This window comes from Lichenostomus cassidix, chromosome 5, assembly GCF_008360975.1.
Source record: "Lichenostomus cassidix isolate B80296 chromosome 5, HeHo_3.0, whole genome shotgun sequence".
Taxonomy (NCBI): domain Eukaryota; kingdom Metazoa; phylum Chordata; class Aves; order Passeriformes; family Meliphagidae; genus Lichenostomus; species Lichenostomus cassidix.
This window is the reverse complement of record NC_139486.1, coordinates 4,849,984-4,875,493: the sequence shown is the minus strand read 5'-3', so window position 1 is coordinate 4,875,493 and position 25,510 is coordinate 4,849,984. Positions and strand designations below refer to the sequence as shown.

At 43.8% G+C, this 25,510-nt stretch overlaps 2 protein-coding genes across 3 annotated transcripts; one reads left to right on the top strand and one right to left on the bottom strand.

Annotated features, from left to right (window-relative positions):
- Nucleotides 1-16,601: 16,601 nt before the first annotated feature.
- On the bottom strand, nt 16,602-21,451 carry JKAMP (JNK1/MAPK8 associated membrane protein). Its single transcript, XM_085061087.1, has 7 exons — nt 21,297-21,451; nt 21,042-21,133; nt 20,249-20,403; nt 19,102-19,308; nt 18,250-18,431; nt 17,495-17,571; nt 16,602-17,174 (listed from the first exon to the last, which is right to left on the bottom strand). The coding sequence occupies exons 1-7, from the start codon at nt 21,307-21,309 to the stop codon at nt 16,956-16,958; spliced, it is 945 nt and encodes a 314-aa protein (XP_084917213.1). The 5' UTR covers nt 21,310-21,451; the 3' UTR covers nt 16,602-16,955.
- Nucleotides 21,452-21,629: 178 nt separating this feature from the next.
- On the top strand, nt 21,630-24,865 carry L3HYPDH (trans-L-3-hydroxyproline dehydratase). Of its 2 annotated transcripts, none has more exons than XM_085061085.1 (5): nt 21,630-22,219; nt 22,494-22,663; nt 22,950-23,072; nt 23,922-24,063; nt 24,411-24,865. In XM_085061085.1, the coding sequence occupies exons 1-5, from the start codon at nt 21,682-21,684 to the stop codon at nt 24,530-24,532; spliced, it is 1,095 nt and encodes a 364-aa protein (XP_084917211.1). In that variant the 5' UTR covers nt 21,630-21,681; the 3' UTR covers nt 24,533-24,865. The 2 variants fall into 2 exon arrangements, with proteins under 2 accessions (XP_084917211.1, XP_084917210.1); XM_085061084.1 differs by having other exon boundaries at nt 21,631-22,219; nt 23,922-24,059; nt 24,407-24,865.
- Nucleotides 24,866-25,510: the final 645 nt, after the last annotated feature.

Below are 25,510 nucleotides of genomic sequence, written 5' to 3'. Positions count from 1 at the left end.
ATGCCTTAAGTTTTAGGATGTTTCTGGGGAAAATAACTCACTGCTCTATTGATCTGAAGGTGGCAAAAAAAAAATGTGATTTCAGACTGCTATTGTTAGAAAGAATTGCCTGGAATTGCTGCAAATTGGTGAAGCTCAGGCAAATTCTACCCTTCCAGAACAGCAATTCTGCTGTTTCCTGCATACATGGACTTATTTTCCAACATTTCTCCTGCTGATATTTCACAGAAAATACCATGCCAGTAGCTGGTCATCATCAGGGATGAAGATGGGCAGGTAGGGCTAAGGTAGGAGCTTCTCCTGGCTTCTGTTCCCACCAGCTGTGGATAATAATCCCATGGTCATGGGGAGCTGCTCATTTGCCAACAAGTTTGTAAGTCAAATTAAAACCAGAGCTCTCATCTCAGCTGGCCAAGTGCCTCATCTTCATTACAAATTCGCTTATTGGTGGATTACAAATTTTCTTTTTCTCCCTCCTATGAGGATTTAGGCTCTGTGACAAAATCAGGGTACAAAAAAAATTTCATGCCACTGTAACAGGTACAGTAATATTTTGGATTAATTCAAATCCCTGCAATTATTATTCCAGCTCAAGCTAAATTAAAATTTACAACACAAAGAGTAGCTTCTGGGCTAATGTAAATCTCACTTCAGGCTTTGATGAATCCGGATTAGCATTTTTGGTTGGAAAAAGAGGTAATGAAGGCATGACTGCCTGGAAAAAATCTAAAGATTAGCTACACCCTGCTTAAAGGGAAATTATTTTGATCCACAGCTCTTACTTCAGTCTAATAACCTCTTTAAACTTCTCTGAAAGACTATTTAAAAAGATTGAGTCAGCAGAACTTAAGTTTGGAAGCATTTTGTGACTGGAAATTTTACCAGGTCCTGTGGACTTCAAACACCACTTGTGCATCTGCCTTTTCTGTGCACCAGGAGGAGGAGGAGGAGTGTGAAAGATGCTGACCTACTTCAGAACAAGGGAGAACAGCTTTAGCAAATAATTAAAAAAATAAATCCTTCTCTTTCTGAATAACTCTTGCAGAACAATGGAGCAATATTTGACACTTAGAAACCAAACACTCTAATTTCATTGTGTTTTTCATTTAGGGGAAACTCTTGGAAAATGAAGGCTCTGCATTCAGCAGGGAAATTCTGCAGTGCCTTGAAGGTACAATTGCTGCTATTAAGAAATCGGTAAGGAAAATTTAATATTTCATTTAAAACATACGAGAATAAATTAGTTGGTAACCGTGGAATTAATGTTTCACAGTTGTACTATTAGGAGTGTGAATTGAGAGAGAGGGAGAGGTAATTTGGGGTGAAGGGGAGATGCTTGCCTGCACTTTTGCCTGCAGAGGTTTGGCTGTCCCAGAACAAACCAACCTGGCTAGGGAAGAGGACACAGCTGATCCAAGCCTTGGCTCACCTGCAGGGGTTTTAATGGGGGAAGAGAAAATGTCATTTATACATTTTGGGAGCCAGGGAAATCTGAGGTGTGCCTACACTGCTGTCAGAGTTTGGTCAGTGAAATAAGTTGGGACTCAGGGCTGAAGTTCTCCTCTGAACTCTGTTGTGGTTTCACTGTTTGCTTTTCTGCAAGCTCTGAATCTGCAGTGACTCAGAAAGAGCATCAAAAAAATCACTTGTAGGCAAAACCCTGCTTGTGTAGAGCTTTTTACATCATAAGGACCTTAAAGCTGCCAGTGCAAAGGGGGAAAACAGAGCTGCCCTCCCTCAGCGCTGCCGTGAGGATTCACCCTCTGCACCCAGAGGGTTCTGCAGATGCCCAGAGCTCAGCAGGAGGGTTGTTTGCTCTCTGACTGGGTGCAAAGTGGGTTTTTAAAATTATTTGTCTTTCCTTGAAACATTTCCACTGCGGGATTCACTCAGTCATAGAATACCTTGAGTTGAAAGGGAACCACAAGGGTCATCGAGTCCAACTCCTGGCCCTGCCCAAGGCATGCCCAAGAACTCCACCATGTGCCTGAGAGTTGTTCAAACACCTCAAAAATGGTGATACTGGATAATAAAAGACCTGGCAGCAGTTAGGAGCTGAGGATGGCTGTTCACAGGTGACTTCTGCAAGACCTCTGAAGCCAATAAAACCAGGATGGCTTCAAGCAGAGGGTGTTTTAAAAGCATCTCCATAATGTATTTATCTAGGCAGGTGTAAATCTTCTAAAACTTCCCTTTCTCCTTCAGTGGGTCTCTAAATCATCCATTTCAGGCCAGCTCTGCATTAGTCTATCAGGCAAGTGTTTTATGCAATGTGCTGAAATCATAAAGCTGTTTTCTTTTTCACCACTTCAGCTAATAGAGGATGTAACTCACAGGAAAATTAAAACCTTTTGCACATTTATTTTACACCTCTAAATGTTTCACCCTGCCAGGGAAAGGAGAGTAATTTATACACATGCACGCAGAACTGGCTCTGCAGACAGCAAAGTTCAACAATATAATTTCTTTCCACAGTGTCTCAGCAGGTAGTTGTAACTTCCAGAAAAACTGAAGGACAGAGATTGGATTGGATTTACACATAAATTGTGATCCCTTAAAGACAATCTCATTCCAACCCCCCTGCCATGGGCAGGGAAACCTTCCACTGTCCCAGAGTGCTCCAAGCTCTGTCCAACCTGGCCCTGAACACTTCCTGGGATGGAGCAGCCACAGCTTCCCTGGGCAGCCTGGTGAGCAAGGTGAAAAGTGGAATGATTTATCCAGGCATGGAAAATGTCCAGTAAATAATAATAATAATAATAATAATAATTTTTTAAATTTTAAATAACGATTTTGTAAGGAAAAAGTGCTTTTTCACCGGTTGTATGACTTCATTCTCTCTTGTGGATTTTTTTAATTGTCAGGAAGAAATTTGAAGGAATACGCTTGAATGTCTAGAGGAGACTATAAATAGCAGCAATCTTTGCTTCAGAATGCAGAATTTTCCAGGAGAGATTATTGCAGAGTTGACAGGTAGTATTGACTTAATTAGCCCTGAAACCCACCAGAAAAAAAAAACCACAAGAGAATTTGATTTTATATTCATTTAAACAATTTTAAGTATTCTATAAAATAAGTCTTACTGCTAATAATTAATAATAATAATAATAACTTATGAATGGAAGAAGATGGGTATTTGCTGATGTGTGATACAAAAGGGTGTATCAAATCTCTCACAGAAGGGTGTAAATGAGAGACATCCTCACTGAAGATCCTGCACAAGGAATGCCTGGAGAACTGCAGAGTTCTGTTCTGATCCCAGCTCTGTGCTGCAGCTTCCCTCTGTGTGAGGTAGGGATGATGATATTTATCCAATGTGACGTTGCTGCTGGGTGGGGTTCACCTGTCCAAATGCTTGTCACCTGTCTCTTTTAGACAGTGAAGAGAAAGAGGCACTTTTAGACATTCTTTATCCTTGAATAGATGTTTAAAGCAGGTCAGAAAAATCATGGAATCATTTGGGTAGGAAAGGCCCTCTAAGATCATCAAGTCTAACCATTCTGCCAGCACTGCCAAGGCCACCACTTATGTCCCCAAGTGCCACATTCACACATTCTTTAAATCCCTCCAAGGATGGTGACTCCACCACTGTCCTGGGCAGCTGTGCCAGTGCTTGACAACCCTTTTAGTGAATAAATTTTCCCTAATTCCCAATATAAACCACTCGTGGCACAAGTTGGGGCTGTTTCCTCTTGTCCTGTCCCTTGTTCCCTGGGAGCAGAGCCTGAGCCCCACCTGGCTGCACCCTCCTGTCAGGGAGTTGCAGAGAGTGAGAAGTTCCCCCTGAGCTTCCTTTTCTCCAGGCTGGAGCTGAAGCTCCTCACAAGCTGGAAATTCCTCTTTCTCTCCCTTGACTATGACAGAAAGCTAAAGCCTCATCCCAAATGTAGATACCCACATGAAATAAAGTCTGAGCTCTATTGCTCTTTTTTCCCCTCAGGTGTGGCTTGACTTTTAAGATGACCAAGGCATATTCTGCTACCACCTTCTCTATGCATTGTAGTCACAAAACAAATTGTCCAGGGAGCTGATAGAGATGAAAATCAGGGTTTCTTTTCCTTGGGAGAAGGAAGGGAGATGGAGTTCTTTATCCAGCTAACCACGCGGCTGCATGGCTGTTGGTGGTGGCATGGGAGGGATGGGAACATGGCAGGGTGGCCAGGAAGAGCAGCACTGGGTGTTTTTTTGATACTACAGAGCTAGATCAGCTTTAAATTCATCAAGAAACAGCAACCAGGCCTTTTCTTTTTTCTCTCTTGTTCTTTTTTTCACTTGTTCTTTTTTTTTCCCCAGCTGCATTTGATGTTTGTTGTTTACTTTCTCATAGCCACTTCCCTCCCTCACCTCTCTCTGCCCACAGCATGTGGCTGCTTTGCAGCCAGAAGGTTGTTTGTACTTTTTGATCCCATCCTGCACTCCCTGAGGGGTTTTTTTTGTAGTGGTGGATGTGCCCTGGCGTGTCCCTTATCTCTGAAGCTGAAGAGATGCTGTAGTACAACATCCCTGCACAGAGGAGCTTCATCCCCAGTGCCTCCATGCTCTTCCATTCTACACAGCAGGAGCTCTTCTGGGAGAAAAAATACTGAATTTCAAGCCAGGTGATCCTGCTCCTCGTCCCTGCTGCCACAGCTTGTTGTGCAGCTTTTTTTGGGGGGGAGAGCAGTAATTTTTATCAGTTCACCTTATCTCCAGTGAGTTTCTTAGATAAATAACATGAAAAAGAGCAGTTGTTGTGCGAGAACACAGCAGGATCCTTCTCGTTGATAAATGCAGATGACTCAGGGAAAATGTGGTAAGACTCAACTACTGGAATAAGTATGTGATTTCTGGGATGTTAGTGTCTTAGAATCACAGCTATCCTTTACCAGCTGACAGCATCAATAGCAGAGAATTAAAGATTATAAATCAACCCCTTAATGAATTATCCTATATATCTAAATAGCTTTTTATAGCTAAGAGGCTTCCACATGTTTTGCATTTATTTTTCAGCCCTTTTTACTGCTGCACATGAATCTAGAGCTGCTCAGACACATCAGCTGCAGCCTGCCCTGGAAAGCACTGCTCATGGAGTTGAATTCCTGCAGGAGAGGCAAAGAAACCCTTTGGAAAGAGAGAATGTTGGAATGCATGGAAAACCACATCGGTGAGGCTAATAAGGAGAACAGAAATGCTCTCAAAACACGGTGAGCAGTGCTTGGCCCTCACCCTTGCAGCTCTCTGCTGATGTTCCTAAGCAACTCTGCTGCAGCAGCAAGAGGTTTTTAAGATGTTATTTTCTGGAGCAGCAGATTCTGCCTGCTGCTGCTGCTGCTGCCTTCCACAGCCCTGGTGAGCTCGCCGAGGGAAAATTGGAGTTTTAACAATTCATGTTAAGGGACTGCTACAGACAAAAATCATAGAACAGGATCATTAAGGGTGGAAAAGCCCTCTAGGATCATCGAGTCCAGCCATTAACTCAGCACTGCTAAGGCCATCATTAAAACATAGCCCTAAATGCCACATCTACCCATCTTTAAATCCCTCCAGGAATGGTGACTGCATCACCTCCCTGGGCAGCCTGTGCCACTGCCTGGTCACCCTCCAGTGACAATATTTTTCCTAATATCCAATCTAAGTCACCCCTAGCCCAACTTGAGGCTGTTCCCTCATCAAAAAATCGTAGTTTTCAGCTGGAAAAAAAAAGGTCAGTAGAAGAAGTCTGAACTAGCAACTGTGCTAGAGATCCATCTTCTTCTTCAAGAGTTGCTCCAACACAGACTTGGGAGGTATTTGTTTTCTCCCTGGCAGATTTCATGTCCCTCTCACCTTCTGCCATGCTGCTAGAGCTGTTCAAAAATAAATCACAATGCCTGTTCTTTGGGGAAGCCTGTTTGTTCCTTTCTTTGTTCTTCCAGTGCTTGCAAGCAGCCCTTCCATTTTTAATGAAACTGGTGGAAAACAACTGCAGTAGAAAAAGCCAACTTTCTATTACACCTTTCTAGAAGTTATAATATAAATAACTGGAAACTGTTTCACTGGAACACAAAGTCTTAAATGGTCTTATCACAGCTACTGGTCATCTCATGCTTTATTGAATGTATTTTAATATTGTTCATGTGTGGATAGGCAAGGATTCGTTTCAACAAAGAGAATTATAGGATCAGAGATCACATTACTAAATGTGATTACATTACTAAATGTGGTGTAATCAGGTTCCTAGACTGGAGTAAAATCATGTGAAATTTTGACAGAAAACCTAATTTGCATGATGTATTAATTATTCATCGTTTCTTTATCTTACAGAATTTTGTCATTTGGTACATCGCTGTGGTTTTTGCAGAAAATTATTTTCTTCCAGTTATTTTCTTCCATAAGTTTTGTGCTCATTTAATTCTGGAAGGCTTCAGATGTTTTAATTTAATGTGTTAAGCAGTGCACAGTACATTGCTCAGTTAATTGCATTATTTTTAATATAGAAGAGAGAAATAAAAAAAAAACAAACTAAAAAAACTTGATACTCAGGAGGCTAAATCCTCCAAGAAAAAGGCTGAATTTGAAAACTTAAATATAAAACTTTTGGACCTATAGCATTTGATAAGCTTGAATTCAATGGTATATTCTATGCAAAATTTTTTGGGTTCATTAGTGCAAAAGTCAAAACTCAATTTCATAATTGGTCAAAGGGGGCATTTATAGAGTAATGCAGTCCCTACCTTTTAGGAAGAAAATGATCTTGTTTGACGTCTGACTGACATTATTAACTTGGTTGGACTGCCATTATTAATTGCTTGGTTACGAAGTCACTTTCAAAAACACAAGGTCTGTATAAACTGGTTTTACCAGATTCATGGAACAGCTTGCTATTCTGTGTTGGTCAATTTATCAGGACATTGTTACAAGGAACATTAAAAAGAGTCAGAGTGAGGATTATTTAGATCCCAAACCCTCCCATGACTCTGGTGGAGCTGCCTGGAGGAGGAAAGGGAGAAATAATCAACAGATATTTGGTGGTTGCAAACTATGATGTCAGAAATAGGAAAAAAAATTTAAAAGAAGACAGTTCAGACATCATGAGAGAGTTTGTACTCTCCCAGAATTGTAATCTGAGTTAATTCTGCAGTGAGGGTCTCTCAAACAGCAGATTTCACAGGTTAACATTTCAAAGTTTCTTTTCATTACCAAATTTGGCATTTTTTTAACTCTTTCCATGATTAAATACAATTAAATACAGAAAATGCTGCCTTAACCACTGCTCCTTCACTATTCTTTCTTTGCAGGCTGTTGAAATTTTAACTGTGAAATCTCAGAGGGGGCTAGAAAATAGTCATTTCTCATGCAGATATTATGAAAACTTAAAAAAAAAACCCCACCAGTAGCAGTAAAGGGATTCATTATCTGCTGGTTTGGAAATTTCATTTGTTTTGACATATTCTGTTTTATTTTTATAGGCTATATTTAATTCCCATAGCAAAACTGAAAAAAAAAAAAAAGGCAACTGGAAAAAAAAATTTAATTTAAAAAGACATTTTGGCATTCTCAGAAAAGAGAATCTGTGTCACAGAGGTTTCTCCTTCTGAAAGTCACCTGTATTTCAAGGCATTGCAAATAGTGTGACCAAGAAAAATAATCCAAATATTCTATGGGCTTGTCTATGTTACATTTATGGAGCTCAATGTGGAGATTCCAAATTTAGCACTATAATAATAATTTTATAAATAGTATTTTCTGTCCTGATCTGCCTTTTTGAAGGGTTGTAAGACCAAAGTGAAGGGGGGAAAAAATCCCAGACTCTTCCTGGTGAATCAAACCCATTTTTGAACCTCTTTCCCTGTACATTCTGAGCTAAGAATCCCTACAGAGAAGAAAATATGAGTTCCTGGAAACTTGTGTAAAACCATTGCTCAGAACTCTACTATTTTTCTTGGTGGCAGACCTATTTCATTAATGTCCTCATGAAATGAATGTTGCCATTAATTAACAATGTAATTACTGTAAAAAATGAGCTGCAGCCAGCATCCGGCCCTGGCCCTTGATCTTGCAGGCAGTTATAAATGTCTTCTCTTTGCTCTTCTGAGCATTAACTTCAGGAGAAATATTTTTGCTGGGCAAGTTGACCAAGTTGTTTTGAGGGTCTGAGGAGGGTGATGATCTGATGATGACCAGAGAGCTGCAGGGCAGGAATTTCACAGCCTGAGTGGAGCAGAAGCATTGTCTTTCTGTTTCTTTTTTGTTTCTTTTTTTTTTCCCCCCCTTGAGTTTTTTCTTTGTGCTGCATTTTTATAGCTGCTTAATTGAGTTGAAGAAAATATCTCATCAATGTATTTTTTCCTTCACTTTTTGCCACATGCCCCCAAAGCCTGGTCAATGTGGACTTCTGGTTTTTATTTGTTTGCTATAAGATTGTTAGGATGCTGGGGTTTCTTATTCCTCTTTTTTCCCTTTGGTATCCTCTCCTCCTCTGTAGCAGATTTCTTTCTTCAAACACTTCTTTAAGCAGGCTCATGCTTCTTGCACAATTCCTGTTTTATATAGAAGATTAAAAAAAGGAAGCAACTCTCCCTTGTTCTGAGTGCATCCTGTAAAACACACAAATGCACAATATTCACCCAAGGAAGAAGTATAAATCTGTGCTGAACTTTCCCAGTTTTATCCTGTAGACCAGCAGGTTGGACTTATATCCCTGAAAGAATCTGTTTTCTCCTTGTGTACTTTTTCTATAGATAATATTGCCTCTCCCCACAAGCCTTTCTTGACTCATAATTTAGGACCTTGTAGTAGAAATCCTACTAGTTCTGTATGTCCTCACCCTCTTTGCCAGTTTAATTGTCATCAGATATATTAGAGGGAATTAATGGGTAAAGATGGAATGGAATAGAGCTGAAAAGCATGTAGACATAGCTTGCATTCACACGAGAGACCTGAGAATTAGAATGCATGGTTTTTTATGAATTTTCAATTTGTTTGTTTGTTTGTTTGTTTGTTGGGTTTTTGTTTTGGTTTTTTTGGTTTTTGTTAACACTCTCCTAAATATGTCTACATTAGTTTAGTTTATTGGGATTCACCTTGACTCCGAATTACTGCTTTTATAATCAAAAATTGCCCAGGAAAAGGAGGATTTCAATAAGGAACCTGGAAAGGTAAGATAGATATTTTTATTCTGGCTCAGAGTTTTCTCTGCTGAGGCCATGGGCTAATGTTAAAAGACTTGAGGGGCACTGAGAGGTGGGATGAGCTTGAGGGAGTGGTTTTGTGTGCTGGGATGCCAGGGAATAGAGGGTGATGAGGTTAGGATGTTGATTTGGGAGGGAATCAATGTGCAGAAGGAGAGTGGGGCAGACAGATGGATGTGGGAGGATGGTGGGGAGATTTGTCAGCAAGGATGAGGTCGAGTTCCTGGTCTGGAAAGCTGAGGGAGCAGTTTTCAGAGTCACCCTTGCTGACTTGCTCTGTGCTTCTTTTGTGTTGTTATTGACTTTCACTGTGTGTGGAAAATCCAAATTGTGTGGGGCCTCTACATGTGTTTGTCCAAGGGGGCTTTGCTAGCTGTGTCCATAGCCTCTCCTCCAGAAGTGTATTTATCAAAATAGATATGGTTGGGTCATTAAAAACTCTGCCCTGCTGGGACTAGGCAGGACAAGGTGGGAACCACATTCCCCCATCCCATAACCACTCCACCTGCTCTTCTACAGCATTCCCAGTATTCCCAAACACCCAAATTCCTATTTCCTGTGTTGCTTTCATCTTCCTGCACTTGCCTCCATCAGCCCAGACCCCTAACTCCTGCCTGCCTCCACTGATATTGCATGCTCACCATCCCACCCTTCATTGTCAAGACGTCCTCATTTTAGGCACTGAAGTTTCCTCTGAATTATTATTGTAGTGAATCTGCTGGAGTGAGTGATGGTGGTCAAGACATCCCCCAAGGCTACTGCCTGTCACTGTTCCTCAGAACAATGATGAGCTCCTTTCCCAGGGAAAGTAGGGCACTGAAGTGCTGAATATGAACTGTGCAGCTTTCGAGGATTCCAAGAGCTCCTTTGGTCTGCAGCAGATGCTCTGTCCCCAGGGAAACTGCCTGACTCTTGGTCAAGTCTGACCTGAGACAGGATAAATCAGATGCCAGGAGTGCAGGGAATATCCTCTGTGCATGTCTGACCTTAGATTGTTCTCATTCTGCTGGTGGAGAGGTTGAGCTCCCACAGCACAAAGGACAGCCTGTAACTCCTCAAGCCTCCCCAAAAATCAGGGCTGGGACTGTCACTGCTGAGGAAACCATGGTGCTGGATTCATTCTCGTGCTCTTTGTGGCAGCTGAGCTGTGCAGAACATACAAAAGAGATGCCAAACATACCTTGATACTCTCCTGCTCTGTCTTTTGCTTGATAGGATCCACTCTGAAAGAGTTTCCCCCTCATTTAGTACAGTGCTGATGAGACTGTTGTCAGAGGATTGCCCTTCCTTTGTGGCCTGAACAGACCCAGGTTGAAAAAGCAATTGTAACTGTTTATTTTCACTCACTGACACACTCGTAGGTTTTTCTTCTTTTTTAACTTTTCCTGCTTTGCTTTTATTTTGTCCTATTTTGATGAAACAATTGAAGTCTCTTCCTTTTCTTCTCCGTTTTTCTTTTGGGGGGCTTTCAGTATTTCTTGCACTTGCCCTCCACTATTTTCATCTGCAAAATGCCTCAGAATGCTGCATTATGGAAGTGATCTGTGTGAGGGGAATAAATTCCTTTGTAGGAATCATGTCAGATCAAGCTCATTCTTCTCTGTTTGGAGCATTACAATGATGCACAATATCAAAGTAGCCCACAGAAATGAGACTCAGATCACCTTTCTCTGCCCTCCTCACACACCTGCTTCTGCCAAGGGAGTCATTTCTTCTGTTCTCCGTATTTTACATTTTTTTTCTTTTTTTTTACTGATTTTTCTGCTGCAGTCCTTTATAAGGAAAATAAAATTAAAGCTCGTGAGAATATCCAAACATCTATACTTTGAGTTTATCTGATGTTTCTAGTCTTTGATCACAGGAGTGGATACGACAGGTTTGCTTCAGAGTCTCAGAGGGGAAAAAAACCAGGCAGTGCAGCATTTGACATTGAAGTTCTGTACAGAAGTGAGTTCAGAGTCCTTTGTTGCTTCACATCCCAAGCCCAGTTTCATTCCTTTGTGTGGCTTTATTTCCTGGGTATCATCTTGTCTCTCTGTTCTCCAGCTCCCCCAGCCTATACAGATCCTTCCTGTCCTCCCTTTCTGTGCTTTTGCCTACTGCAGCAAAACAGAAGGGATGTATTTTTCCACTGAAAAGTCATTTAACTTGTGACTTGTGTTTCTTTGGCCCTAACCAAAATGAGATTCCACTATGCTGAGAAGTGCACATACATCAAATTAGACTTTTTTTTGGCCAGAGCTGCTCGTGATTATATTTAAGTGCTCATCAGGAATAGGTGAGTGAAGTTCAAATCAGCTTCATTTCCCAAAATAGCCACACTGGGTTAGACTCAGTGCTGGTCCTACCAGGATCCTGTCTTCTGCTGTGATCAATAGTCCTCCTTGGAGAAGTAATGCAAGAACAGTCAAATATAGAATGACCCTTCTTCTCTATAATCTCCATGACAAATGGAGTGTCAGGAACTTCTCTGGATGGAGATGATATCTGCATTTTAATAGCTTTTGATGGAATTTTATGCTATGCTGGATCTTCGGGGCAGTATTCTCTTATCACTGATTGATTCTTTTAGCTCACATATACATTTATCCTCCCTCATCACTTAGATAATTTATTTAATAAGGACAAGGATTCTCTTGTTTTAAACCCGCTGTCTCAAAAGTTTATTGGCATCCTGCAGTTCTTGTGTTATGAGAAACAGTAACTCATCTCCTCCAGCAAAGGTGTGTGAGATTTTTACATAACTTTACTCTATTTCACTTCACTTGTCTCTTTTTCAGGCTGAGCAAAAACTGTTGAAAAAATCACCCTAGGTAACTGTTACCCATGCTTTACTGACTGAATAGAATAATGATCCCTGTTAGTTTGCAGGAGGTCTGGCCTCATACTGGAATTAATCTAGTTTTTCCTTAAGGACTCAGGTGGTAGGATAAAGCAAATGCTTCTCATAGCTGCAGATGAGAAACATGATAAGAGTGGGAGCACCCTCTGCAGGGCAGAACTAGAATTCAAAATTATTTTAGCAAGCTAGAAAATTAATTGAGGGAAAAATGGTCCACATTAATAATTATTAAAAATCTGTATTTTTGCATTTAGGTAGAAATGGTTGTTTGTGCAAATCCATCACGAGGGAGACATTTAAGCAGTGATAAACAGAATTAAAGCTGAAAAGTTGAACAGAAGTCAACAAAGATTTGTAGCAATGAAAAAGGCAACAGTCAGACCAGTGTGTGTGAAAAGGCCTGACAAGGTTTGAGGTGTGAGTTCTCACCTGTAGTTTTGGTATAGCACAGATCTGGAGTGCAGTGTCTGGTATTGACCATCTCATTTAAAGGAGGATGTGGATTAATTTGAGCTCCAAGAGGAATTCAGTAAAGATTATCAAAAAAAGGTTGAAGAACTGTGCAACTTTTCCATTTAAAATAGGTAAATCTAAGAGGAGACAGGGTAGGAGCTACCAAATAAATAAAAATTACTAGCAAGACAGTAAGCTTTTCTCCTTGTCTACTTTTCCAGACAAATACCTGGGAACAGGACAGATTTAACATAAGAAAAAGGCCTTTAGAAAGCATTGGCAGCACACAGAGTAAACTCCTGGAATCAAACAGGAATCAGCTGTCTGAGTGTTGCAGACACAGAGTATTTCTACCACCAGGGTTTTTAAGGACAAATCAAACATCTGTCAGGGGTACTTAGGTCTAATTGATTCTGCTGTACAGCAGAGATGGACCAAAATGACCTTTTGAGATTACTTTTAGTATACTTTTTTCTACTGTAAAAAGAAGAATTAAACATAAACAGGCTAACCTTGGAAGAAATCCACAAAGAAACAAAAGTATAATTTTTTTTTTTAAGTCTGAGTGGTTGAACAAATCACTTACTGCTAGACCCTGCTTTTATTTAGAACAGCTTAACTCTAATGTTCAGTCACTATGCTGTCTAAAAGTCTAAAAGCTTTGCAGAAGAGAAAGATGAAATTTGGGAGGAAATAAAGAGGAATATCCAAGGGCAAGGCTCCTGCCTGAGGCATAATCAATATCATGTCTGGTGCATTCAGTCAGGAGTTGTAGGAAAAGCTTTCCTACAGGTGAGGTGTGGAATATGCCTATGAAATGTGGGATATGTGCTTTTGAAAATATTCTGTACATCTTTCAGGCCCTTGGCTATCAGCTCTATCTAATCACATCTGTCTGAAAACAAAGATTCCCTCAAGATGAAAACTCAGCTGGCAGAGCTGATCTGACTGGAATGATTCCACCCAATTTTGTGGGAGGAGAGGAGGAAGAGTTTCCCTGCTTGTGCATGACCTGTGCTGTTCTCACCCATTTTATTTGGTGCCATAGACATGAGTGGCTTGTGTTGATTTTGGAAACTCTTGAAATTTGTTCAACGGGGTGAAATGGATGATGTTGTTGAAAGAAAAAGTGTCTTTTTAATGTCAGAGGAATACATTAACCTTTGTACTTCCATAAGCTAAAACTCATTTTATTCTTCCTGATCTCTCTAGAAACAGTGAAACTCTTTGGAAAATATTTAGAAAACTGAGGTAATACTCAGTTGTAATTTTTTTTTTTGCAGAGCAATGATAAAAGAAGATATTTTTGCAGTGAACTCAAGTCAGCCATAGGCAAAAGCCTGAATGACCTGACAGTGCTTCATGGTAACATGTTAATAACTTGAAAACAAGAAAAACTGACATTTTTAAGAATATCTTTCAGTCCTTATATATATATTTTTTTTTTTTTGGCACAGCAATCTACCCCCATTGTAACTCTTAACTCTGTTGTAAATCTTCTGAAGAGATGGTCAGAGATCTTAATTCAAAAGATTAACTTAAATTTTCTATTGTACTGGTTTGCATAAATATATTTCACTTTCCATGTAAAAAATAAAATTGCATTTTACAAATAAGGCACTACCATCTTTGAAGTCATATGAGGCAAATTATTCAATATTTGTTTTTCAGCACTGTATAAAAGTCTTTGCTATAAAAACAATTTTTCCTGATATTATTCCTTTTGTTTGTCTGATACTCAATTTTTATCTTAAACCTGTACCTCATAATGTTCAGCTCATCAGCCTTGTAATATTTTTCCAGTGGGGTGTGGCTTTAATTTTGAACAGAAATTCTGCTAAACTATCAAGAAAGTTTTTTCACCAGTTATCCTGTCAGAAAGGTAAACTTTTGGGGGTTTTATGCAAAGATTAGGCACTTGAAAAAGTTCCTTCAGAGCTACAGGTCTGGTGGCCAGTCAAGCTGTGGGAAAACAAGATAAGCAAAATAAGTTTCTTAATGTTATGTGAGGGCTTTTTTTCAATTTAAGAAAAAATAAATTGTACTATCTGCAAATACAGGAATTTCTGGAAAATGAGCAGGAAATACCAAACGCAGTGACAGATCTAACAAGAAAAATTCAGCAATGAGAGGAAAAGATCAGAAATACTTACAGCAGGCTGCAATACAAGCTGGAAGGACTGGATACTCTGGTTGTCAAAAAATGCTGAATGGATTATCACTGTAAGATATGTTGAAGTTTTTTTTACTTTTCCACACTTTTTTCCTTTCTAAATCCCACAATATGTTAATTCTTAGCAGCTTTCTTCAGGAACTGTAGTGATGGAACAAGGGGGAATGGCTTCAAACTGAAAGTAAGTAAATTTAGATTAGGTATTAGGAGGAAATTCTTGGCTCTGAGTGTGCTGAGGCACTGGCACAGGTTGTCCAGAGAAGCTGTGGCTGCTCCATCCCTGGGAATGTTCAAGGCCAGGCTGGATGGGGCTTGGAGCTTGGCTTGGCAGGGTTGGAACTGGATGACCTTTTAGGTCCCTTTCAACCCAAAGTATGCTGTGATTCTCTGAATCTGTAAAACACAAGCAGTACAGCCATGCTGTATCCAATCCTTCTGCTGCAGACTGAGACCATTTATTAGAAGAAGCAGGAATGCTTCAAGGCACAGCCTGGAGATGATCATCCTTAACTTTCCCTTCCTGAAAAGCTGTGAATAATAGCAGTGAGGGAGCTGTAAAATAGTCTGAGCATCACTGATCTTCCCAGAACTCAGTGTTTGCTTTTCCACAATGGATAAATAAAACTAACAGACCCCAACTCCTGCAGCTTGTGGCTGGGTGGTTATCGCTGCAGGACTGTGTGGTTAATTAATGTTTATGCTCTTTAGAATTTTAATGTGAGCAATTTGTACTGCTGTTTCCATGGCTGCTAGTGTGAATATATATATATATATGTATGTATGTATATGTATATAATTTTTTAATGCTACTAAGAGAAAGTGATAAAAAGACTTCATTAATTTGTATTTGCCATTTCAGGTCTTGCTGAAGGCTAAAGCATTGGAGTCCAGCAGGAAGGTCAGTGGTTGGGGTGTCAGGCAAGGTCCATGGGGTGCACTGCCTTCCTATGAGCTTTGCTTTTAACAGAATCCCTCATTCTGCTTTCAAAATTAACACACAATTTTCCAGACCTAGCAAAAGATGTACTCTTTATCTGGGACTTGTTGTTACTTTACTTTTTAAAAACAAGATATAGCACAATATTTAAACCAAGTACATATAATCTACACAGAGAAATATACATGAAAGAGTAAAGTCTTTAGATGTAGTATTTTAACATTAATTTTAATCCTGTACTTTTAGAACTTTCCTCTAGATTAGTGTGTCTGCAAATTAGACATTGTACACAGTGGTACAAACATCATTTGATTTCCTTAAGATAAATTACTTCCTTAATCCCTAAATAAAACCTTGCTTCTGCATGCAAGACTGAGTTTGTTTGCACACAATTTTTAGGTGCAGGGAACCTGCCAACTGGCATTTCACATTAAAAAAAAAAATCACACAAATCTATCAGGAAGGGCATATCAGATGTAACAAAATCAAACCTTCTGTGGAGGAGAGCGACAGCTTGAGGCAGCCTGGCTGACACCTTTCAAAGCCCCTGAGCTGCTGGCAGACTCTGTCCTTAGCAGTGTTGGTAGGTGATAGAATGAAAAAAGCATTTTACTGTCACACTTTATATATAGAACTATGCACTGTTACAGCCAGTGATCCATACAGTGGTAAGAGTTTAATTCAAGAGGATCCTCTTACTCTTTGCTCTGTTTTTGGCCCTTCAGCACTGCTTTGCATCTTCTAGACTCTCCACAGCACCAAGTTATGGAGACCAATCCTAACCCAACTACCAAGAAAAGAAAATCTTTAATCTGATGTATTTAATGCTCTCCAGGAAGCTCTCCCTACATGAAGCACACTGAGCATAAACTGCACCTTACAGAGAATTTTACAGTGCATTTCTTCTCCTTTTACCCAGCAGTCAGACTCAAACATCCTGAAAATCCTGCACATGTTTTATCTTTTGATGGAAGGAAGAAGACAGTCTGTTTGCCTGGTGGGGGATAGAAGCTAGAGCATGTGATGAGAAAACCAAGTTCTCTGGCATATTCAAGCTCTATTTTTTAATTAAAGTCTATTGAAAACCAGGCTCTATTGTTTTATTCAAATATCATGTTAGGAAATGAACAGTACACAAGCAAACCATTGTACTAGGATGTGTCACAAGCTTTTTATACAGATTCACAGTGATAAATAGATAAAAAGACATTGCTTTTGATCTACACCAGATACTTGGGAAGAATACAAAGTGCAGCTTTTTAATGTCATACAGTGTCACCCAGAGGTGTTTCACCAGAAGTCTGGCACATAAACAACTTTTTTTTTGAAAACAGAAGTTTCCAAAGCACTGCAATTGCTTCATCCAGATCACTGGGACAGAGTTGTTGGCAAAGGCTCCTTTTAATGTCCATTCCCACCTTCGGAGAGGATGCGTGAGGGCTCTGTGTACTTTGCTGTCATCAAGTAGAAGAGGGCAGGGGCAGGTACCAAGGCCAGCAAGGGCAGGTCCTGCTCCAGCTTGTCCAGTTTGGAAATGGAGATGATTCCATAGGCATGAAGTAACCAGTGGCTGAAGAGGACAACAAGCCTTTTCTTCCTCACTAGCAGATCCTTGAAAAACTGGCAAAATAAACGCAATACCCTGTTAGCTTTCAGCCTGTTACTACCCAGCACCTGACATTTAAGAGATGTTACAGGTTACACAAATGTTACACAAAAACCATGTGAAGCCTCCTGGGTTTGAGCCCTTCCAGCACACACACAATTTCCCAGTGCACCATCAGAGGGAATTCTCACCTGAGCTTCCTCCAGCCAAGAGGAGAAGGGATAGAGTCTTAAATGTAAAATACACCACTGAGAAAAGGCAAGAAACAAAGTGGTCTCTGCTCACTCAAGTCTTTTTTACTCTGAGTTTTAACATAGGAACTGTGTTTACCCACCTCCACTTCAGAAGCAGACATGTACACAGCCAGTGTAACCAAAGACAGCACCAGGATGATGTATGGGAAGGCATAATCTAAAGGAAAATGTACAACACATTAGCAAGCAATAAAAGGCATGGCTTATCAGTCAGCAGAAAGAGTTTTTCCACAGATATGGAGTAAACTGAACTACTCTAGCCTGCCTCTTAGCATGGCATCACACATGCACAGCAGTGGGAGTCAGCCAAGCACAGCCCTTCAACAGTTGCCTCTGAGGTTTTCAAACTTCTGCTATTTCTTGGTGGAGTTGCTGATCCCTTACAACATGAATTGAAAAGGCACATAATGAGAAAAGCAGTCAGGCTGAGTGGGGATTTTGTGGCACCTCTCCAAGTGAGACAAGAATGCTGGAAGCTAAACCAAAAATAGCCAATCTCCCCAAATTCACACTGAAATCTATCTCCAAAATCAGACAAGCTCTGCCTTAGCAAAAAGTGGAACTAACTTCCTCTGAAGTACTTTCTTCTCACACCCCCTCTATTCCTTTCTTGGGAAAGTCTGCAGCAGGACTGGCTGAGGCAAAGCAGTGCTGGTCAGGAGCCTGGTGAGGACAGAACTCCTAACGAGCAACTTTTTCAGGTGAAACTCCTCAAAATAACCCTAAACAATATCCTTATTCCCAAAGCAGAAAGTGTCTCTTCCCTCTCTCCCCTAGTCCTTTTTCATTGTGCATTTATGGGTTTGTTCAGGAGTGTTTTTAGGTGAGAACTCACAGAGGAGGCCTCCTCCCACGGCCTGCAGCACGGTGAGGATGGGGAAGAAGTAGAGTGCTGCATAAATGCTTTTAAATCGATCAGATCTCCCCAAACCACAGGCGATCTTCTTAACCAGGAGAGGCCGAAGTAGCATCATCAACACAAGGCAGAAGGCATAATAGATAAACACAATGGTGTACCTGGGAAGAAAAAAAGATTCCTTAAAATGTGCAGTTTTCTCATGGAGATTTGTGTCACAGCCAAGGAATTTGGGGTTAGTCACTGGAATCTAAAGACTTTATAGGCAAAAGTTGTAAACATAGAATGATGGGCTCACTTTTCCTAGGAGAAACAGTCAAGGTGTTTCCTTTCCAAAGAAAGGAAAGCAAAAAGGAAAAAAAGAAGTTTTAAGCTACACAGTGAGAGGACAAGAGGACATAGTCTCAAGGGACGGTTCAGTTGGACATCAGGAAGAATTTCTTCACAGAAAGAGTGATTAGACATTGGAATGAGTTGTCCAGGGAGGTGACAGAGTCACTGTCCCTGGAGGTGTCTAAGGAAAGACTGGAATTGGCTCTCAGTGCCACGGTGGTGTTGGGCCATAGGATGGGCTCAATGATCCTAGAGGTCTTTCCTAGCCTTACGGAAAAGGATCTTGTGACAGGCTGGACTATGACACTTTCTTTGATTACTCAGAAACTTATTAAATGTTGCTAAATCCATGTAAAATGCATGAAAGAATCAGGGGATTGATAGAGCTGAGACAAGCAACAATCTAAACACTTCTGGCAGCTTTGAGGAGAGGCAAGGACAGAAACAGAGCAGCACAAAGGGCAGGGGCAGACAGGAGCACAAACACTTCTCACTCACAGGGGGTACACAGCCTCGTGGGTGCAGTGCACTGTGGTGATGTAGTCAGGGCTGGGGTTGTAGAGCATCGTGTACCAGTCTGAGAGCTTCTTCACCCTGCAGGAGCGGATGTGCAGGGAGCCCACGGGATCACTGACCAGCAGTGTCACCACAGCTGCCACACTGCACTCCAGCAGAGCCGTCAGGTGCTGCAGCAGCGCGCTGGAACTGAGGGACAACACACACTGTCACTGCCGCCCTGACAGCTTGAGAGGAAATCCAAACACCCACTGAAAAGAGGAGACCTGGTGCAGAACCTTGTGCAGAGTTAAAATGCACTGAGTGTGAAAACTCTTTTACAGTCTCAAGATGATTTAGTGTGTAAAAGAAAGGAGCAGTGAGGATAACACACTGCACGTCCCAGAAGGGGTGACATTGCTACATGTGATATAGGCAGAATTGCAGAATTTCCAAAGCAGCAAGTCCTTGTTAAAGACTGTAAATATTCATATTTTAACATTCCCAGGCCACTATGTTTTCAGTGCTTATAGAATCATGGAATCACAGAATGGTTTGGGTTAGAAGAGGTTTTAAAAACCATCTAGTTCCACCCCCCTGCCATGGGGGGTTGACACTCCAGAGTCATTACTTCTTAAAAAATTCAAGTCTAACACCTAATGGCCACATGCAGATGTGGATTTAAACCTCTTTTTTACAGAGCTTCTTTGATGCAAAGGCCACAGCAGCTGTGCTACAAAGACCAAAACCTACTGGGAATCCAAACTACCAGATGGGCTGTGCACCACATTAAAGAGATACACACCATGCCCTGAGGGTGGTGACTGGAAAGGATGCCCTGCAGGACACTTACATTTGTAAATAAACTTTCCTACAGCTGTTCAAAACTAACATGCTGCCATATCATCTCAACACACAACTAGGGTGGATGGGGCTCTGGGCAACCTAGTCTGCTGGAAGGTGTCTCTGCCCATGAGAGGGAGCTGGAACTGGATGTTCTTTAAGTAAACAAAAAAAAGTTCTTTAAGGTTCCCCCCAACCCAAACCAGTCTAGGATTCTAACAACTGCTGGACAGTTCAAGTCAGCATCTCAGATCCATCACTCATGGATACAAGATTTCCAATTTTAAACAACTTAGGATACACAAACCTCTTCTTTCCAGAATACCACTCAATAAAGAACCAGTGTAAAACCAGGGGCAGCATGGCCATGAAGCCAAGGTAGAGCCAGTCATAGCGGTCTGGAGATCCCATACATTCCCGGCAGATTTTGTTGTCATCGGTCCTTTGACCTCTAGGACACACCTGCAGAAAGCAGAGGTTGTATTTAGAGTCCCAGTAACAACAGCAGATCACTGCAGCTCCTGGGAAAACAGCTTGAAGCAGTACAGGGGAAGACACAGACCAGATTGTCAAAGACATGAAACAATAACCACAGTAATTTCTCAACTTACACTTGCTCTCTCTGGGTCTTCTTTTTTAATATAAACAAGGGTGAAAGAGGATTACAAGGCTTCATCCAAGCCTCCAGTTTCCTCTCCTGCTGTCCCAACACTCCCTTTCATCTCAGCTCCCTCACCAGGCTGCTCACAACCACTGCTCCCCAGTTTCTTTCTTCCCTTTCATCCCACCCTTTCTGTATCTCTCTCTCCCTTAACACTTCAGTAACATCGCTGTGCACCGTGATTTCAGCACACTTCCCCCACCATCCCGTTCTCTTCCAGCTTTTCCAGCCCCTCCACTCAGCTCGGCTTCAGCACCGAGCCTCCAGCACATCCTCCGGGAAACGAGTCTGGGTGCAGCTCCTGTTTGGCTCAGGGAGCTGTGCCCGCCCCGCAGCCCCGGCACACCGATCCGCAGGGCTGGGCCGCGCTGCTGCTGCCAGCGGGACCGGCCTGAGCTGCCGCGGGGCCACCCAGCCCCGGGCCGAGCCTCGCACTTACCCCGCAGTCCCCGTACGTCTCCACGGAGCCGTTCACCGACAGCACGGTCCTGCCGCAGTACAGCCCCAGGCAGGCGGGCTGGATGTCCACAGCTGCGGGGAGAGCGCGGGCCGCGTTACCGGGAGGGGCAGCGAGCGCCAGTCCCGGCCCGCTCCAGCCGCTGACAACACCCACACCCCATACACACCCCGCCGTCATTCCCAGCCCGCCCCATGCCGGTGCCCCATGCCCGTGCCCCATCCCGGCCCGTCCTACCGGAGCGGAACATCGCGGTAACCCAGCAACGAGCGCCCCGGTACTTCCGCCTTGGCGCTTCCGCTTCCGCCGTGGGACAGGCTCCACCCGGGAATGTGGGCGGGGAGCAGGGGAGGCGGTGCTAAGGGGGCGTGGCCTGAGGCAGGAGGCGTGGCCTGTGACAAAACGTGTCCCCAGTGTGGGCGTGGTTACAGGGCGTGACGTCAACAGGGCGAACGCAAGGGGTGTGGCCTGAGACCAAAACCACGCACCTGGTGGGCGTGGTCTCTAGCTTTGTGGGCGTGGTCTCATGTGCGGGGCGGGGTCGCTCCTGTGGGCGTGGTCTCATGGGCGTGGCCTGTGCCCTGGCCACGCCCCTCAGTCCCGTCCCGGCGGCGCGGGCGCGATGGCGGCCGAGGGGCGCGGTGACAGCGGCGGAGCGGCACGGGCGCTGCCGCCGCACTCGCCCTCGGGCTCGGTGCTGCACACCGTGGAGATGCACACGGGCGGCGAGCCGCTGCGCATCGTCCCGCGGCTGGAGGCGGCGGAGCGGGCGGCGGCGGCGGGGCTGTCGCTGCTGTCGCTGCGGCGGGAGGTGGCGGCCACGCAGGACCACGTCCGGCGGGCGCTGATGCACGAACCGCGCGGCCACGCCGGCATGTACGGGGCGCTGGTGGTGCGCGGCGGAGCGGCCGCGGACGGCGCGGACCTGGCGGTGCTGTTCCTGCACTGCGCCGGCTACAGCGCCATGTGCGGCCACGCCGTGATGGCCCTCGGCCGCTTCGCCCTCGACTACGGGCTGCTGCCGGCGCCCACCCGCCCCGAGACCGCCGTCCGCCTGCGCTGCCCCTGCGGGCTCGTCACCGCCTTCGTGCCCTGGGACGGCCAGCGCAGCGGCAACCCCGTGCGCTTCCACAGCGTGCCCGCCTTCGCTGCCGCCACCGGTGGGAACCGCTGCGTTTTGGGGGGATTGGTGGTGGCGTTGGGGGCTGATGGCCTGGCTGAGGGGCATCTGGATAATATCTCCCTAATTCCGCTGTTCTTGATAGGGATGGCATAAGGCGTCACACACTGCTTTCTGACACAGGAGCACTCGAGTTACCATCCCTGTCCACAGCAGGGACGGGTCTTGCATGCAGCTGTGTTCCTTCACTCTGTATGCAAGCCTGTGGCTCAGCACAGTTTTGCCTCCTCACCTCCCTCCCTTTCTCTGCTCAGACTTGGCCATTGATGTCCATGGCTATGGGAAGGTGGTGGTTGACATTGGCTATGGTGGCACTTTCTATGCCTTCCTGGACGCCAAGCAGCTGGGCCTTGATGTGTGCTCTTCAAAGACCAGAGACCTCGTCAGTGCAGCGAGTGCAGTGACAGAAGCAGTGAAGAAACAGGTATGGATGAGCACTGTGGTATCCCAGCATGCTGGGGTGACTGCACCAGAGTGAGATGCTCATGAGTGCAGGGAAATCCCATTCCTCCAGCCCCATGTTGAATTTCAGAGTCCCTACAAGGATGTGAGAAGGAGCCTTCCTGCTGCTCTGTCTCTGTTACTTGAAAGGCAGAGGTGGAAATGCAGCAAGGTGCCATTGTCCCTTTCCTCTGGTCTCTCAGAGGAGCTGCACTGCACATGCTGCTGTTCTGTGCATTTGTCACTCTCTCTCCCTGTGCTCTTCCCAGTTCAAGCTTCATCATCCTGAGAGTGAAGACCTGGCTTTCCTCTATGGCACCATACTGACAGATGGGAAAGATGCCTTTAGCGAGGAGCCCACCACCAACATCTGTGTGTTTGCAGATGAACAGGTACAGAAATAGGCTGTTCTCAGGCATGAGGCACCACCCTTGTCCCTTTGCTCCTTCTTACATCCACTGCAGAGGAGAGAGACTGTTCTGATTCTTGTTTTGGACAGTGATTACTTGTGCTGCTGTCATGTCTGAAGATCCGAGTGTCAATGCACACATTCTGGTTTTGTTCCTCATAGCAGAAATACTTCTGCACACCTTTGATGCTGGCATTTTTAAAAGGTTCATACGCATTACCTGTTGCTAGCACTTTTCTAGGAGTTGAGGGGCTGAAACAGGATTCTAACATAGTGCATATCCCTAAAGTCCTAATCTAGGAAACATCTTTTGGGGATTAACAGAGCAAGACAGAAATGGTGTGCTAAAATTCTGTTCTCGTCTGCTGTCATGAAGTATCCCATAAATGGCAGGGGAAGTGGAGCACTGGGACAGGTCACCTCAGAAGCTGGCCAACACTGTGTTTTTGGAGATTTTAAAAACCAGGCTGGCCAGCAGCCCCCTCAGCATAAGGAGAACAAATCTTGCCTTGAGGTGTGAGAATGGAGCAGGTGGCCTCAGCCCCTCTCAGTCCTATTGCTATGATGCTGGGAAGATTTCAAGTGCTCCTAAATAGCCTCAGTGTTTATTAGATCATCTATCCCTAACTGTGCCCAAACCAATCAGAGTCCAGAAGTACCCCAAACCTGCTTCTTTTTTCCTTCTCATTTGTATCTGGATTCTCTACATAAGACAGGGTTAGCGAGGTTTCCCCCAGGCACATTATAAAGCTGGCAGAGAGAACTGAGGGGAGCAATCTGATTTTGTATTACACCCCAAAATACTAGAGCTGGTTCATCTCTTCTGCTGTAGGTTGACCGAAGCCCAACAGGTTCAGGGGTGACAGCTCGCATTGCCTTGCAGTACCATAAGGGACTCATCCAGCTGGACCAGACCAGGACCTTCCGGAGCAGCACTACAGGCTCCTTGTTCACTGGGAAGGCAGTGAAGGCAAGTGGCTTCTGCTGGACTGTCCCTCTGTCTCACTGCTGGAAATGTGCTCAGTGGGGGAGCAGAAAAGCTTTTCTTGCTTGGAAAGGGAATACAGATGGAGGGAGATGCCTGTGGGTCTTACTCTCTCACAAACCTCACACTTTGAGGATTTTAATTAGAGAAACGAGGAACAGTAAGACCTTGTTGTGTTGCTTGGCTGCTGCACACTTTGGGCTGTACCTGGGCAGGGCAGAGTGCTCAGGGAGGAGTGTCTGCATAAATGCCAGGTAGCACTGGAATTCTGTGGGGTTGGGACAGGGGAGAAATCTTCTGTTGCCTCTATCCTGATCCTAATCCCTCTGCAGGAAGCCAAGTTTGGGAACTACAACGCTGTCATTGTGGAAGTCTCAGGAGAAGCCTTTTACACTGGTACAGCCACCTTCACTGTCGAAGAGGAGGACCCCCTGAAACATGGCTTCTTCTTCAAGTGACCTGGCTGGTGGCAAAGCCTCACTGGTGGTGCTGCACTTCTCCTGCCCATGAATTTCTGTTCTTCTCCACACAGCTTGTTGTAGCAGGAACAGCCTTGGGTGGTGTGACAGCATTTGTCACATTTCAAGGTAACAGGCTTGTTGTCCTGTTGTGATTAGCATATACAGACTGCTCTAACAATAGTATTTTTCTTTTTTTTTTTTTTTCTTCCCACTTACCCACAGAAAACTGATCTAATCTTGGAGAGCTGCCTTAAAATTTATGTGCCTTCTCTATATCTGCAAATTATGAATTTCAAAGCCAGATTTCTATTAAATGCCAGCTGAAAACACTGCCATTTTCCTTGTTTTTGCTCCCAGAGCTCATCTCCAGTATTCTGCTGAGTGTCTCACGATTGCTGGGTTGAATTGCCAGCTCTCCCTTGTCTCCTGCTCAGCCAGCTGTGCTGCTCTGCCTCATGCCCCAGCTTCCCTGCTCAGCCTGTCCAGACAACCCCTTCCTCACTCATTTCACTCCACCAGGACCCTCCTGCATCCCAGGGCTGGATGCAGGTATTTGATCAGAGGTTCCTACTGTCCCTGCTGAGTGTCCATGCTGTGCTGCTTCCCTAAACTTTCCTCTCTTGCATATCTTGGACTATTGGCTGCACATACCCCGTGGCTAACTTTCAACAGGAGCAGCTGTGTTTGAAGGTCTGAGCCATTATGACCTTTGACTGCTATTTATTTAATGATGATTTTGTTTCAGTTGAGGCACAGCTTGTGCAGCTGAGTGCAGCCAGTGCTTGCTTTGCCAGAGTCCCTCCAGGGAAAAGCCAAGCGTTTGCAGTGGCAGGAGCAGAGCTTCAGACCTCTTGTGGCCTGTCACTTTCACTGTGTCTCTGGACAAAATGGTGCATGTTTATTGAAGACAGTCATAGGAGTAACTGGTTGCACTTGTTGAAATGAGACATGAAAATCAGAATGATCATCTCCCAG